Below are 15,692 nucleotides of genomic sequence, written 5' to 3'. Positions count from 1 at the left end.
AAGCTTCGATTGGAGAAGGATATATTATAATTAAAAATCAGTGGCGCTTTAACATTTTAGACCCGTGCCTCAGATTTCTGTATCTGTTTCGTGCTCATTTATTCTTAATTGACAAGTGATAAGCATTCTGTGCCTGACATTCGCCGTCGATTTGGGTCTATGTTGATTACCCCACGATGTTATCTACCCGGTACGCCGTAAGCGATTGATAAATGGGTATAGAAAGTCATTGGTATACAACCGGGGACCGTATCTACGACTTCAGGGATGAGAATCGCACGCTTGAACACTAGGCCAACACTCAGTATGTTTATAATACGCGATAACCTTACATTTTTGTTCACAAATACATACATAAAACTGGTTACAAAAATATTAGATAAAGGATGTTGAACATGCAGCTTCATATTACAATACGGGGTCAACGTTCTATTGAAGAATTGTCCAAGCTGAAAATTCTCTGAATTTCTCAGAATCAGTTATTATTATTATAAGTTAGCACAATAGTTGACAATTTCTTAATGTGTGTTGACGTCACATCATGATTTTTAGAGCAAATAAAATATAAGATGTGCAAAGAGCAACTCAACTAAGCCATTCGCAAATATGGCAAAATTAAAGTCTTATACCTGACTTTAATTTTGCTTGCTTTAATAATGCTTGAGTTCCGGTTCCGGTTGTTGAACAGTCAACACATACGTCAATGTGCTCCGTAAATAATAAATACAAACAAGTGCGATAACTCGAATAAGTTGATCTGTTTGCGAAATACATACCATAAACCGACAGAGACTAAAAAATGCTAATTCGGCTACGGAAAGAGAATTATCAATGGCCAACGTTTAATAGATCTCTGATAGATTAAGAACAGCATCTTCAAGAACAATAACTACAACAAGTGGACATGGGTCTCCCCTGATGGAAAGCACAGAAATGAAATAGACTATTTTAATTATAAGTACTCTATCTATATATCTCACTATTTATAGACACAGTAATCTTCTTAATTCTAGGTCAAATTTCAATAGTAACCATCGCATGGTTATATCATCGCTCAAAGTGGCACCCCCTAAGATCCATAACAGAAGGCGAACGGGCAGGAGGCTCAGTTGATGTTAAGTGATACCGCCGCCCATGGACACATTGCCAGAAAGCTCGCAAGCGCGTTGCCACCCTTTTAACTTATTAATAATTATATTTTGGTAATGATAATAGCTTGTAAGTTGCTTAATATCTTCGACGACAATGGAGTCGGGAAATTAGCTGATAATTAGTTTCAATTATAATTTAATACTATTTGTAAACAAATATTAATCATTATACTTCATGTAATTGAGATAAGCAACGATTAGACACTTGATGTAAAGAGTTCTTTATTGAAAATCACATTTCAAATAACATATACAATTAAAATGTTAAAACACAAAAAGCGATCATAAGCTTGCCTTGGAATGCAATAGTTAATATTTTTTGTAGAAATTTGGCCATATATATGGGCTGTAAATAACGTGTATTAACAAGAATTTTTCCTCAACTCACGCAGATAAGCTTGTTAGATTTATGTAATACTAATCGTTTAGACAGTTAGATTAGAATTTACTTGGTAAGCGATAAATGTGGTTATGAATTAATGTTTTTACTATTACAAAAGTGAAGGGATACAAAATGTATAACATTTATAAATTTAGTTAATAAATTTTATTAAAGAAATAAAACCCACGGGATTGATCTCACAGATCTTCACAGATTTAGATTTTGGCAAAATGCTTCATGTCCTTGCAAAAATACAGAAGAGACGGTTATTACATGTCCTGACCGACTGTCAAATGTATGGGACTACGTATATAAGTGTATATAATAAACTGCAAGATTTTTTGTTTCAAATTTAATTTATAACGACAGTACTGCCATATTTATCAGAGTAGAATAATTTTTTTTTTAATTTTATTGGTCTGTTTTTATTCACCATTGCAATGCCAATTTGATATCAGAACTTTTTTACATTTATTGACGATTTGTAACCTGACGAATTCACGCACATAAATGATTCTCTAAATATTATGCTCAAGAGCACAACAATGAATCAATGAACATGCGGTTCACTTCAATTAACCTTGCCGCACTCTGATTGGTGGATATGATTGAGAGATTGATATATTCACCAATCAGCGTGGTTTCAATTGATTCTAATTTAGTCTGCGACTGATAACGTTGGCAACGTTATCTTATGTTTGCTAAAAAAGTGCACGTTTATTTTCTGTCGTATAATATTGATACCTAACCTTGGAGTTATTTTAATAACAATCCAGGTTTGTAGGGCCTTAAGCGTATAAAATAATGTTGCATTAGTAATGTATTAATATAACACTTATAGGTCGTTAATATAGGATTTTGTGACCTATTGGATTCTAACACGACGCTCCTCGACTTCGCACGGGCTACCCGGACAGAAGCGGATTTGACGGCGGACGGGATGCGGACAAGGCTACGCTGTTACCGTGTCTTGCCACGGGCGAATGCTGGTGCCGCCGTGGGGTTTTAGTGGGTACGCACAGCAGCGAGTCCCACATAACCCTTCACCACGAGGAACCGTTTCGCGGAAGGGTTTACGCATTTTCCCACAAAAAAATAAGCTACCAGGACCCGTGAGCCTTGATTAAATATACGTACCTCAACTATTATTATTAAATATTGGTGAACTGCGGTTAAGTATGTGCAATAGTTTTAAAGTTTATCGCATGCAGAGAGGTAGATACGCGACGGAGGACTTGTTTTGTTATTTTTTTTTAAATATAAAAGTTGGCTATGATGCCGGTATTTTTGTAGGAATCAAGAAATTTTCTCTAGAACTCGATAATATAAACTCTCATAAAGCTGCAATCGTAAGAAACGTTTTCGTTCTTCCGTTTTTCCGACTACAAAAAAGTCTTTGACGCTCCCAAACAATGTGGCTTTCTATCAGTAAGAGAATATTAAAAATCGGTTAATTACATCCAGAGATTATTTACAACCTTTTTTTTACATTGATAAGTATATAATCGATGAAACCAGCAAAAAAGAAACCTCAAAGATTTTATAAATAGGCAAAACGCCAGTGAAATTAATGTTCCCACACAAAATCCTTGAACTTCTAGTTTCGATGGGATTTTGGCGGACAAGGTTATTCGGTAAATTAACGGGTAAATGGCACTTGTTAAGTTTGTTTGTGCTTTGTGTCTTCAAAAATTTCGATTTCTAGAAATCTTATTTGCCCATCTGTATTCCCCGATTTCTCGAAGCGATTTCATTTTTATTTTATTTTAATCTACTTCCTAGATAACCATCTAGGTTGGGACTTCAAACGCAATTTAAACCACAAAATTTTCAGTGCCGAACCGTTAAGTTAAGACAAGGTTTGGCGTGTGTCAGACACAGGAGGCTGATCACCTACTTACCTATTAGATAGATTGTTGACACGGTTAAAATATGTATTTTATTTTTTAAGTAACTGGACATTATGAGTCCTTGATATCAACTGTGAGACGTGGTAAGTCTACCTGATGCGATATCGTGGTCAGTTTTAATTCATAATATTTTTCATAGCGTCATAATGTTGTTTAACATACAAAAATTACAAACACTAGCTTTAACAGTATAATTATTATATTTTCGACACTGCGTCCAGTGCTTCACATTTTGTCACGGAATATATTAACAATTCAACTTGTTTTTTATCTTTTGTGTATCAATAAACAATAAATACACAAGTTTACCACTGATAAACTTCGCAAACGTAATACTTATCACCTAGGCCTTGTTAGAACCAGTATAATATCACTCAATCCCCTCTTATCTAACGAATTATTGCGATAAATACAATCTTATAAAACCATCTGTTTTTTACCATGGTTGCCATTGCCTATTCATTTATGATAACGAGAATAATGTAGCCCCAAATCGTACCTCGCAAGTTAACGGGTGCCGTTAATGGCACTTGTTATTGAGTTTTTGCTTTGGGACTTCAAAAATGTCAATTTCTAGGAATCTATTTGCCCATCTGTATTCCCCGATTTCTAGAAGCTATTTAATTTTTATTTTATTTGAATCTACTTCCTAGATAACCATATAGGTCGGGATCTTAAGAATAATGTAGCACCAAATCGGACCTCGCAATATTTCGCCCAAATTACAAACCGTAAAGCAATTGTCTTAACTTAATTAATTTTCTCTTTTCAACCCAGTTTTGTTTAAATTATAATTATATATTATATTATATACTTATATAATTGTATTAATTATGTATAATTAAATTAAATAAATAAATGTTACATATTATAGTTTCATGAAATTTATGTTTCATCATCAGATTATGTACATATGAAATTTCCTCCGTCGTTCCACAACTGAGCGCTTATCTTCAACTTGCCACGAACCAATTCAACGTAGGATCTTTCTTTCAAGCCGATTCTTAAAAGGCTAATAACGCAATTACGAGCCTTCTGTCCATTGGCTCCTTGTTCTTTAAAAAATAAATCGAAACATATTTACATTACTTAGCAATAATTGATAAAAATCCTAAATTTATTTTATTTTATATTTCACATAATTATCTTACACGTTGATTGTTGACTATCTCCAGAGTAATTGTTGACACGGTTACAATATCAATACCAAATAAAGAAATTCTTTGGGCGCGTGATAGTCACGCGTTTGAAAGTTACGTCTGGAGGTCGTTAATTAATTTAGAGCAAATGGAACTAGTGGAATGATCACTGTTCAAGTAGAATAGATAGTATACTCAAAATTCATATCATTTATTTATTTAGGCAATACAATGTACACTTATGAACGTCAATAAAGAAATACATACATATTAATTAAATGCTAAATCCTTCTAATTTTACAGTTACTGCCAATTCTTAAATCAAAGTCGTAGAACCATTACACCTTATTCCACATGACATCTTAAGTACCTAATTAATAGTTAATTAAGAATTAAAAAAAAATAAAAACAAAGATTTGTCCTCTATCACCAGTAGGCATGGTGAAATAGGAGCACGCACATTATCATGGGAACAACATGCAAATACATAGTCGATAAATAAAAAAATGTGTGCGTGTACTAGGTGTACACACATAAGAAGTGAAACTTCTTTATGACCTTATTTTTCGAAAAATGATCTACTATATGCAACTTTACATAAATAAAAATAAATAAAATAAAATAAAAAAGCCTTTTATTTCCAGTATTATATAAGTTTACACTTTTTACAATTTATTTTTAGTGTTAGTTCATGTTATTAATCTATATTAGTTAAAAATATATACATATATATTCCTTTTAAATACTTAATCTACTGGAACCCCAAGTTGGGTGTAGGCCTCCTCCAGTGACGCCCATTTATCTCTGTCCTCGGCCACTTCACTCCAATTTCGACCAGCTATCGCTTTAATGTCGTCTTCCCATCGCGTAATAGGTCTACCTTTTGTTCTTTTGCCTAGTGGGCCTTTCCAGAAAGTTACTTTTTTAGTCCATCTATGGTCAGTTAGCCGGGCAACATGTCCTGCCCACTTCCATTTCAGTTTTTTTGCGTAGCTTAAAGCATTTGTTGCTTTGGTTATTTTTCTTATTTTAGTATGGCGAATTTTATCTGATTTTTTTTTTTTTTTTTTACTTTTGCAACTTTACAGAAATTGGTTAAATAAAGTTAAATTAGATAAAGTATAACAAAAGGCTTTTATTTTCATAGACATGAATACAAATAAAATTATTTCATTTTAACTTATTACTGTACTACTATGTAGTACTAAGATTATTACAGAATTTCATTAATTGTAATAGAATTATTAGTATTACTATCATTGTTATCGTTATTATATATTTTTGTTACTAATGGCTTCGAATCTCTTCGGATCAACCGTGGTAGGGACAAGAAAAAGATGGCGCGTAACCGAAAAATGTGACAAATGTGTGCAAATTTTTTTCCAACGCCGATAAAGAAGTTTGACTTCAAAAAGCAACATGGCGCGTAACTTGCTACAAAATTTCTCCCACACGTCGATAAAGAAGTTTCACTTCAAAAGATGGCGCGTAACGGAAAAATGTGACGCGTAACGAAAAAATGTTACACAAAATTTTTTTACCAACGCCGATAAAGAAGTTTCACTTCAATAAAAATCTTTTTATTTCTTGCAAAATCAAATTCAACTTGAACCTATTGTTATTAAAATATAATATTATGTTACACATATTTTTATTTGTACAAAAAATATCTATGCTCTAATTAGTTTGCAAGAAACCTGTCATGGGCATCTTTTCCCAATGGGGCCTCCCTACCGAATCAACCTAATGGCACATTGCCAGATAGTCTTCCTACATGTCCTGCCCAATATACTAATAACATGTTCCAAAATATGAAAGTTACAAACTCTCCCTTATGGCACAAGGCGCGCGACCAGACAGCGGAAAAGTTTTGCTTTTCTAACTGGAAACTGTTTAGTCCGTATTAGATACATGGTGTTTGAAATACATAATTTTACACCTCTCTTTGTTCCCAAACTAACAATTTCTCCAAATCCTTACGGCTGACGTCATTGTGTGCCTTTCTTCCTAGTAAGGAGACATTACAACGAGGTATGTACTCAGGACGTATTCTAGTATAAGATTGTATATCGACGGCCACCGAACCGTTCTTTGTGGTACGCAGAATAGGATTTTATCTATGCATCGATTTTAGTTAAGCGTAATACGACTTAAGGAGAATCCTATATGATGTAGACAATTTATAGATGTGTTATGTATAATAAGTTCGCACCAAGACTCGTTTCTGAATCTTATCCTAGCTCTACATACTTTTTGATGTTGTGTGTGAAAACTTTATTAAAGTCTTATCTTTCGTTAATGCTGAATATTTAGTTTGTTCAACATTAATGTATGCAGTTCAAAAAATAATTTGTTTGATGGGTGATTCTCTTATAAGAGGTAACTATGGTGGCAATCTATTTAAAAGTGGTTTTTTAATCTATACGTTGCTATTTTGTGCAATGAATCACATCACTTTAATGTCCTTTATTAAATAACATTATAATTAAATGTCTCATTAAAGCATATTTTTGTAAAACTCGTTATATACCTAGTCTAACAAAGTCTCTACCCTGACCTGTCCCCTTACCGGTTTTAGCTTAACTAGGATACAATTCATACAATATTTGTATTATTTGCTAAAACAAACTATGTTTACCACAAACTTAATTAAATATACTTAAATATTATTAAAGAAAAATTGAATAATATTTGCTTATTTTCAATAATTTTTAAACTTAATTGTTGTCCCGCTTTTTTTGTGTATCTACCCTGGCAATATTCGCACCCCTGCTACAATATAAAATATAAGATGGCCACATTCCCGGACTCGCTCATTGACATTTAACAACGTGAAGTTAGCAATACTAAGCACAGAAGCGATTAGATCGACGCCATTTGCCAGTTGTTGTGACGCGAACGTGCGATGTAATGGTTTCGCAAGGTCATTGTGTCTCTCCACTGGTAAGTAATAAAAGTTATAATAATCATTTTATTTATTTGCAATTCCTGTCCTAATTTAGTAATACTGTAATAGTCAAAGCTTATTATTATAAGTTGAAAACTTTCTTGGATAAAGCAAAATAATGTATTATGTTATGAAAACGTCTTTCCCCTGGTAAGATTACTACCAAGGGAGAGACTTACTGACCAGGGGAGATATGTATCATAGTGATTGTGCCACCTATTTATTGTCTGTGTGTTACACACGCCAATATGGATCTGATTCTTACGGCACTATTACAAGCCAAAGTTACATCAATTTCAAACCATCAAAATCTTCTTCGTATAATTTATAAAAATAAAGGACTTCAATACAAAGAATTTGATATTAGTAATCAAATTTTTTGCAGAAAGTGGCAATTCAAGACTACAATACAACTGATATCACTATAAGACAATATAACTGATCCTAAAACGAATATGACCAGAAAGGTGACTAAATATTTGAAAAAGGTGATTCAGATTTATCTACGTGATTTAATTATGCAGTTAAAGGACAACTTGGAGTATTTTCTTCACCTTGAACTGAATATAGTCCACCAACATTCTGCTTTTAAAATTAATAAGACAAATTTGACAGTAAGAGAAGCTGTGATTCACGTGGACCTTAGTGACTATAAACAAAATACGCAGAAGAAATTCAAGCATTCCATTTTGGAGGTGCACGTCAACAGATGTCTGCACACAGTTGTAACTTACACGAAAGAAGAGGCATCAGGTGAAGTAAAGACAACATGCTATTGTTCGACGTCACAATATTTGTACAGCCAATTTTGAACAGCTTGCCACCAGAAGTAGAGATCCTTAATTTTTGGTGCGATGGATCCGTAACACAATATCGCAACAAATACATGTTTTATTTTCTTGTCACTCATTTAATAAAATTTTACCCAGCTCTTAGAGACTTTACCTGGAATTACCATGAAGCTGGACACGGTAAGGGAGTTCCAGATGGTGTCGGTGCTGTTTGCAAAAGATCAGCCGACCTATTAGTAGCTAGTGGCAAAGATATAGCCTGTCTGAGGGATTTGTCAGATGCTATTCAGAAAAACTGTCCTAGCATTAATATTTTCGTTATAAATGACAAAGATATTTCAGACGCTTTGCTTGCTAGTGGTAAAACACACGTAAAGACTTTGCGCGTCCATCAGGTGTCATGGAACATTGTAGATCCGACAACATTGAAAATGAAGTCTTTAAGCTGCTTTTGCAATGAAGATATACATTGCGATCATTTTAAGCTTGGTACCATGACATACTAGTCTAATAAAAAATCTCGTCTCCGAGTCGAGGATGTTTACGGCCCCGATTCAGAGTCCGAAAACGAGACTCCATTTGACATTGAACAAATAATAACTTCATAAGATCACAAGCACCAAATAAAAAATATTCAACAACCGTCGACATCCAAAGAAACGCCTAAAAACGGCGCATTTAGTCTGATTTATAATAAATATGATAAAAAATGCTGCCTGATTATAAATTTCAAGAACAATCTTTGATGAAAGTTGATTATTTCAATTGTATTCTTTGTTTTATTGCTTCTAATTATCTCCCCTGGTCAAATACGTATCTACCCTGATCTTCATGTCTCTACCCTGTCTGATGTATTTACCCTGGCCCTCTAAAAAGTGACAAAATATGTTTTAAGTAACTTGCCCTTACGTGAGTAGTTACATAAACGGGCCAAAAGTCATAATATATATATATAATGGAAAAACTCCAACTTTTCTCCTTGGCCGTCTCCTCCATAGACGAAAAACCTCTTATATAAGAACTACCCTGATAGTAGATTTAATGAAGATATATCACTGAGGCCAAATGAACGCAGCAGCCACGCGACACAGTTGATGTTATAAATTTTCTACTTGCTTCATGTTTACATTAGTAAGACGTCATTGCGTCAACGTAGCGTGAATAATTCCCTGTCAAACGACACATTATGTCCGCAGTAAGGTACTGATAACGATTCAGAATAATAGGTAAATATTAAATTTCTAAAGTACTAACGCCCGGCTTATAAGGCCTCAAATATCCTAGCGATTAAAGGCCGGCAACGCACTCGCGAGCCTTCTGGCATTTTAAGTGTACATGGGCAGCGGTATCACTTAACATCAGATCTATTAAAAAAAATATCGAGCGAAGACAAATATTAAATATGACAGTTTAATCACAACTTGACAGCTCGCGGTGGCTATATGACTACCACTGACCATGTTAAGAATCATTTGTATGTTGGTCTAGGTACTATATGCATAAAGTCTTGCTGGGGGTGAGCAACCCAAGCGTTCTCTGTACCCAGGAGATATGTACGACGGCGAAGGCTGTATGTATTTTTTGCGACTTAATAAATGTTTTGAAGTGCAAAAACATATACTGAGAGGCGCAAAAGTACTGGCACTAAAGAAAATTTGTTTTTTTTTATATGATATGTCGCCTCGTTGATGTTTCTGGACACTCTTCCACATCTTGTTGAGCCAGTTGCTTCAAGGCGTGTGGCAAAGCATCGGATTGTGCGACCAATCGGTGCCGGACGGTGGGGAAATCGTCGACAAAATTCACGTTGTGTTTTTATCACTGATGAATTATTCCGTAAGAACATTGACACGATTATTCCACGTTCTTGGGGAGTAAAACGGTCCATGTTTATTTTCAGTGTATTTTACATTTGTTCACTACACAATTTTCAACAACAGAATGACAGGAAATGTTATATAAAAAAATAAACATTTTTTTTTTGTGCCAGTACTTTTGCGCCACCCAGTATATGTATAAAGTGGTAAAACAACTAATGAGTGATAAGGATAACCCAATGATCCACGAGGTGTTATCTGAATCCGGAATGTGGAAGGTTGCATATAGCGAGAAAACGTGTAATAAATAATTTAACACTTTCCAAAGTAGGTAAATATTGGCAAATATTATAAAATCAAAATATAATTTATTCATATAGGTAATGAACGAACGCTATTAAAAATATCATCAGAAGTTCAGAAGATCTGGCAATAAATAATGCCCAAGTATTTACAAAATGTTGATTGTAAGTTGTAACCATGCTCCTCATCACATCTTAAAAAGAAGAAAAATAAACTTTGAACCTCTATCAGCAATAGGCATGGGGCATAGGAACACGCACTTATATTACTGCGGGAACGTTACGCAAATACAAGGTGAATGAAGGAAGAAAAAATTTATATATAAACCACTGAGACTTAACATGTAGTTTAAACATTCATATTCATTACACTCACTCACTCACATGCACCCACACACTCATGCGTGTTAAGCGTCACGTATACTGTTTTTTTAAAAAATAGGGAAAATTTTATTTGCAAACAGAATAAAAAACAAAATTGTATTTTTTTTAAATATGTAAATATAAACTTTGTTATGGAAGAACTGGGAATCCTGACAGGTATTTTTTACTTACAAGGGATACCACATCTCACACATTGTAATGCAAGAATAAACCCTTTTTTATTTCTAGTTGATCTATGTATTTAATCAATAATATATAAAATATTTGCAAAACCAGGTAAAGAAGTAGACAGCACTTTCTTTCTAGTCAGGTTTCTTAATATATATATATATATATATATAACAGTACAACATGGGCTGTCGTACCTGAGGGCGTGTCATAAAAATATAGACCTAATATTTTTTTTAATAAGATTAAACACTGACGATATACGATATAGGTAGTTTATTTTTAAATAATTTAATTTAAAAAAAAATAGTTAGTAATACCAATTTATTTATTCTTATTAGTATCTAGTACCTACGACAAAAAGAAACATCAGAGATCGATTTCATGACGGAAGGCATATTTAATAGTTATGTCTTCGAATCTTACCAATACATACATGGCTTTGGTAGGTTTACAAAATACAATGATGTGTATGTCAAACATTACAAGACCTACGAGATGTAATAAAGGATTGTGGGTATAAAGTATACCAGTTAGAAGTAAAAAAAGATTATGAAAAATCTCAGAGCGAAAACTCCGCAAATATTGTCCATACATTTTACGCATTTTAAATTTTGTGATACCCATAGTGATACTATGAATACAATCAATATATATAATTTTCTTAGTTGCTTTGATAAATAGTTCAATGTACGGCGATCACGAACCAACTACGTGACTGGGTCTCGTGACCGCCTCTTGCAGAATGAACTAAACAAAAACGTTAGTGAAATTCTATCGCGATAGCAATGTCATTAGTAAATATTTAATTTGGCAAATTTGTTTGTCTCTGGTAACGCCATCTGTCGGATTAACAAAAACAACTTCTTTAACAAAATATTAGTTAAGTTACACACAATTTTTTTTTTAGAAAAATTATCAAACATAACCTAGAATATAAATTACCTACTATAACTCTCCTATTATATTAATTCTCGAAGATCATTGTGAGCAAGAGAATTCTAAAATGTAACATCTCAATACAGTTATTCTGGCTGCATCACCTACATCTGTTTTTAATACTTTGGATATTGATTGTACGCCTATTCATATAACGATCGATTTATGGTGCGACCTTTCGTTCGTGTTTCATTAGCAAACATGAGGTTCTAACCTACGGGGAATGTTAAAAACGTATTGAATTTTAATATACGCGAGTAACACCCCAATTGGTCAGTAATTACGTCTATTTTCTTGTACTTTTTAAAAGTAAAGCTTTGTAACTAACAATAAACAACTAGTGCTTCATCAGGAATAGCATCTAAAATTTGGGAAATTGGGGAATTTGGGAATCAAGTACTTTAGCGAACCGCGGACACGTCATAACGATATTAAAATTATTGCTAACATTAGACTCCTGGTAACAAGGCATTCTCACAGATTTACGTTTGTTGACGACGAGTCCGCATCACGGTCCCTACTTAAAGGAGGTCAATTTTGAAAGTACATAGTATCTTTAATTTACCAACATAATCAAATTCTGTCGATGACCCGCGAAGCCCGTGATGTTCGGAAATAATTTAAATGTATATTTACAAAATAATTAATTAAGTTATTATATAATCAAAGTTATTCAAATAAAAAAATAATAATATAAAGTTACATACATTGTAGTGTTTTTTTTTATTATAAGCCCGATCCTTATTCATCTAAAATTCAGTTTCTTCCTGAGGTTAAAATTTTATTTCTTTACAGTCAAAAGAACTCTAACTGATGTGTAATGTGTATGAAGTTTCTCTAAATGAGAAGTCATTCAAACATATTTATGTATCTGTTTTATTAAATATTGTAAAACAACAATTATTGATTGAATTGAATTTTCAATTTCATTATCATTCTCTCTATTATATGTTTATCTTATCATTTTTATTATTGTTATTAGATCATTATGTGAAATAAACAGTTAGGCTTATATGTTAAAAGAATGGCTTCATTCTAATTGGTTTGTAAATGCTCTTCTAGTTGTATTTACATGGAAATATGTATATACTGAGTTCTATTGCATAATGTTTACTTGTTAATAATAGTAAATGGTTTCTAATTAAAACCAATTATAGTATTTAAACTGGATTACTTATAGGATTAGAAAGTTCGTTATATCCAGGTTACTTTAGTTTAAAAAGTAAGCAGAAAGAATTAATTGAACATGTGCCAAGAATAGATTTCAGGGCCATGAGTAGCATCTTCGGAGAAATTGTTCCTCATACCTACGCAATATTATTTAAAACAAAAAGATAGTCTGAACATATGATTTAAAAAATGCCGCGAAAATGTGTTTCATGTTTTAATAATGCTTACCTTTCAGTTATCGGTACTGCTTTCGATTTAAGTTCGTAAAACATAAAGTCCTGCTGGGGCGGACCGGTCGTCATCTCCTCCAAAATCTTCTGGTCAACATTGAAGTCATTCGTCAGTAGGGATGCAAGATCGTATCCCATATCGATGCCGGACTCATCCATTTTTACAGATCACTTTCACAAACTTTTCACAATAACCGAAGACAATTTACGAATCCTAAAACCATGCTCTAAGCCACAAACTGAAACTGTTTACATGTGAAAAGGACGGGTTATCATAGCTTCCATCCTCCCAGCTGTCTACCTGTTGCTATTGTTGTACTTGTTCCAAACATAGACAAGGGTAGTTTAGCGAAAATGAATGATCATTACTCGTATAAATTCAAAACATATTTGTTCAACATTTCCCGGTACTTGTTTGAAACTCTCTAAATCTGTAGTATAATAATTTCATTAACCATAAACAAGCTTAGATTTTGACATATGACAGACTCCATATTAACAACAGGGACAGAAGTATACTCATAATTATTTTCATGTAATTTTTTTTATAGTAGACAAAGCTAGGTTTGTTCAAATAACTAAATACTGAAATGATGTTTCTATTATTACTAAATTCCCTAAATGCACTCTTTTTTCTATCCCTATTATATTTTATATTCCATAGTCTGTAGTTGCTGCCGGTTTCTAAAACTAAAGTCAAGAATGTAGAGTGTAGACTGTGAAGTGTGATCACACATTTTTGTAGTCTGTGTCCTGTGAAATTATTTGCTCAAACAAGCGATTGGCGTCATTGTTTTCTTTACTTTTCAATTGCAATAAGTTTGTATTGTAATACTGTTATCAAGTATCGCAATCAATAATCCTAATAACTTCAAACTACTAATATGTCGAAAGCACATCCACCAGAATTAAAAAAGTAAGTTATGAGTAGCCATAAGCATAACCTTAAATATTTAAACAGTTTATGTATTTGAATGTTTCTTACTTTTAATCTTTTACTTGCATCTATCATGCCCGTTTTCAGATTGATTTACATTTGTTTTGTTGTATCTCCAGATTCATGGACAAGAAATTGTCATTAAAGCTAAACGCTGGGCGGGCAGTCACCGGTGTCCTTCGAGGATTTGATCCGTTTATGAATTTGGTACTTGATGAATCCGTAGAAGAAACAAAAGATGGCCAGCGAAACAATATAGGCATGGTGGTATGTACAATATTATATACACGCAGTTTCTGTCCCTCTTCATCGCTTTTAAAAGCCACAACATAATTTTAAAATATATTTGCAGTATACTATGTGTATAAGTTGTATAACATAACAAAATTGAAATAATAGTATCTATTCAAGCCTTTGCTTTTTTAGAGAATTCTGGTTATAAATAATATTTGTGCATTCTGTATACAAATGCAATGCTTGTGTATTAAAAGCCTCCTCTCTTTACAGGTTATCCGAGGAAACAGTATTGTTATGTTGGAATCATTAGATAGAATATAGTATTAATTTGCTTTAGGTTAAGGACTAGATTTAATATAAGTAAATTTGTACAAGCACTTATCTAAAACATCTGTTTGTGTTTAATTAATAATACTATGAAAGCCTATTTTTTGTCTGTATTCTGTAATAGGTAAAATAAGATAAAGACCTGGTGTGAAACTTAACAATAAGTAATTTAAATTTTACTATCCACTATATAAATAAAATTATCAGCCTGTATGTGTTTTTATTTTTGTCTAAGTAATACCTCACACTGATCAATAAAGCCTGATTCACGCTACACCGTGTCTCGACCGGGCCGTGCCCCGGCCGGGGCACGGTCTATCATTATTGATATACTTTTGTATGAAGTAATTCATGCCTGACCGTGGCTCGGCCGGGGCACGGCCGGGGCACGGCGTTGTAATGTCGGTGGGTATTGTTTCCCGGCTCCGGCACGGTCCGGCCCCGGCACGTCGTAACATGAACGTAGGCGCCCGGGCACCCAACGTCAAATCTTAGTGAGGTTGAATTTTTTCTATGTACGATAAATATGGCTTTTGAAATCTTGTAATTTTTTTGGTTAGATCTGGTTTTAATTTTTCAAGTAAATGAGTAAAGCATTCTTTAGATATTCTAAAATAACCATAAAACTTGCTCTCGTCGTATATTAATTCTTTGTAAAGTAAAGAAAATTCCCCTTCTGCTTCTCGCTTTCTCCAGGTTGGATGTACACCCGATCTTCTTTTAGTACTTTCGCTTCGTTTTTCTAATACTTCGTCATTGATGGCAATTGCAATAGCTGCCAATTCAAATTGTGAAAATTGCATAATTACTTAAGCGTCAAGTCTATCGACAGATGAAATCACTAGCTGACAAAAACAGATA

The 15,692-nt window shown here is 33.4% G+C and overlaps 2 protein-coding genes across 2 annotated transcripts in view; one reads left to right on the top strand and one right to left on the bottom strand.

The window, feature by feature from the left end:
• Positions 1-13,664, bottom strand: part of LOC125059135 (transcription factor EB) — a 94,860-nt gene extending 81,196 nt beyond the window's left edge. Inside the window, exon 1 of the mRNA XM_047663366.1 lies at positions 13,329-13,664. Coding sequence (XP_047519322.1) covers positions 13,329-13,489 — 161 coding nt within the window. The 5' untranslated portion in view covers positions 13,490-13,664. The remainder of the gene's footprint in view (positions 1-13,328) is intronic.
• Positions 13,665-14,062: 398 nt separating this feature from the next.
• Positions 14,063-15,044, top strand: LOC125059136 (probable small nuclear ribonucleoprotein G). Its single transcript, XM_047663372.1, has 3 exons — positions 14,063-14,246; positions 14,387-14,534; positions 14,775-15,044. The coding sequence occupies exons 1-3, from the start codon at positions 14,215-14,217 to the stop codon at positions 14,823-14,825; spliced, it is 231 nt and encodes a 76-aa protein (XP_047519328.1). The 5' UTR covers positions 14,063-14,214; the 3' UTR covers positions 14,826-15,044.
• The last annotated feature ends 648 nt before the right edge of the window (positions 15,045-15,692 follow it).

The sequence above is a fragment of the Pieris napi genome, chromosome 19 (assembly GCF_905475465.1).
Source record: "Pieris napi chromosome 19, ilPieNapi1.2, whole genome shotgun sequence".
Classification (NCBI taxonomy): Eukaryota; Metazoa; Arthropoda; class Insecta; order Lepidoptera; family Pieridae; genus Pieris; species Pieris napi.
Note: the sequence above shows the minus strand (reverse complement) of the source record. Positions and strands in the feature narration are given on the sequence as shown.

What these genes read in the sequence shown, in the direction of transcription:
- LOC125059136 (XM_047663372.1), top strand. Translation starts at nt 14,215, where the DNA reads ATGTCGAAAGCACATCCACCAGAATTAAAAAA. An exon ending in CATCCACCAGAATTAAAAAA is followed by an intron (nt 14,247 to 14,386) that starts GTAAGTTATGAG and finishes TTGTATCTCCAG; the next exon opens with ATTCATGGACAAGAAATTGT. An exon ending in GAAACAATATAGGCATGGTG is followed by an intron (nt 14,535 to 14,774) that starts GTATGTACAATA and finishes CTCTCTTTACAG; the next exon opens with GTTATCCGAGGAAACAGTAT.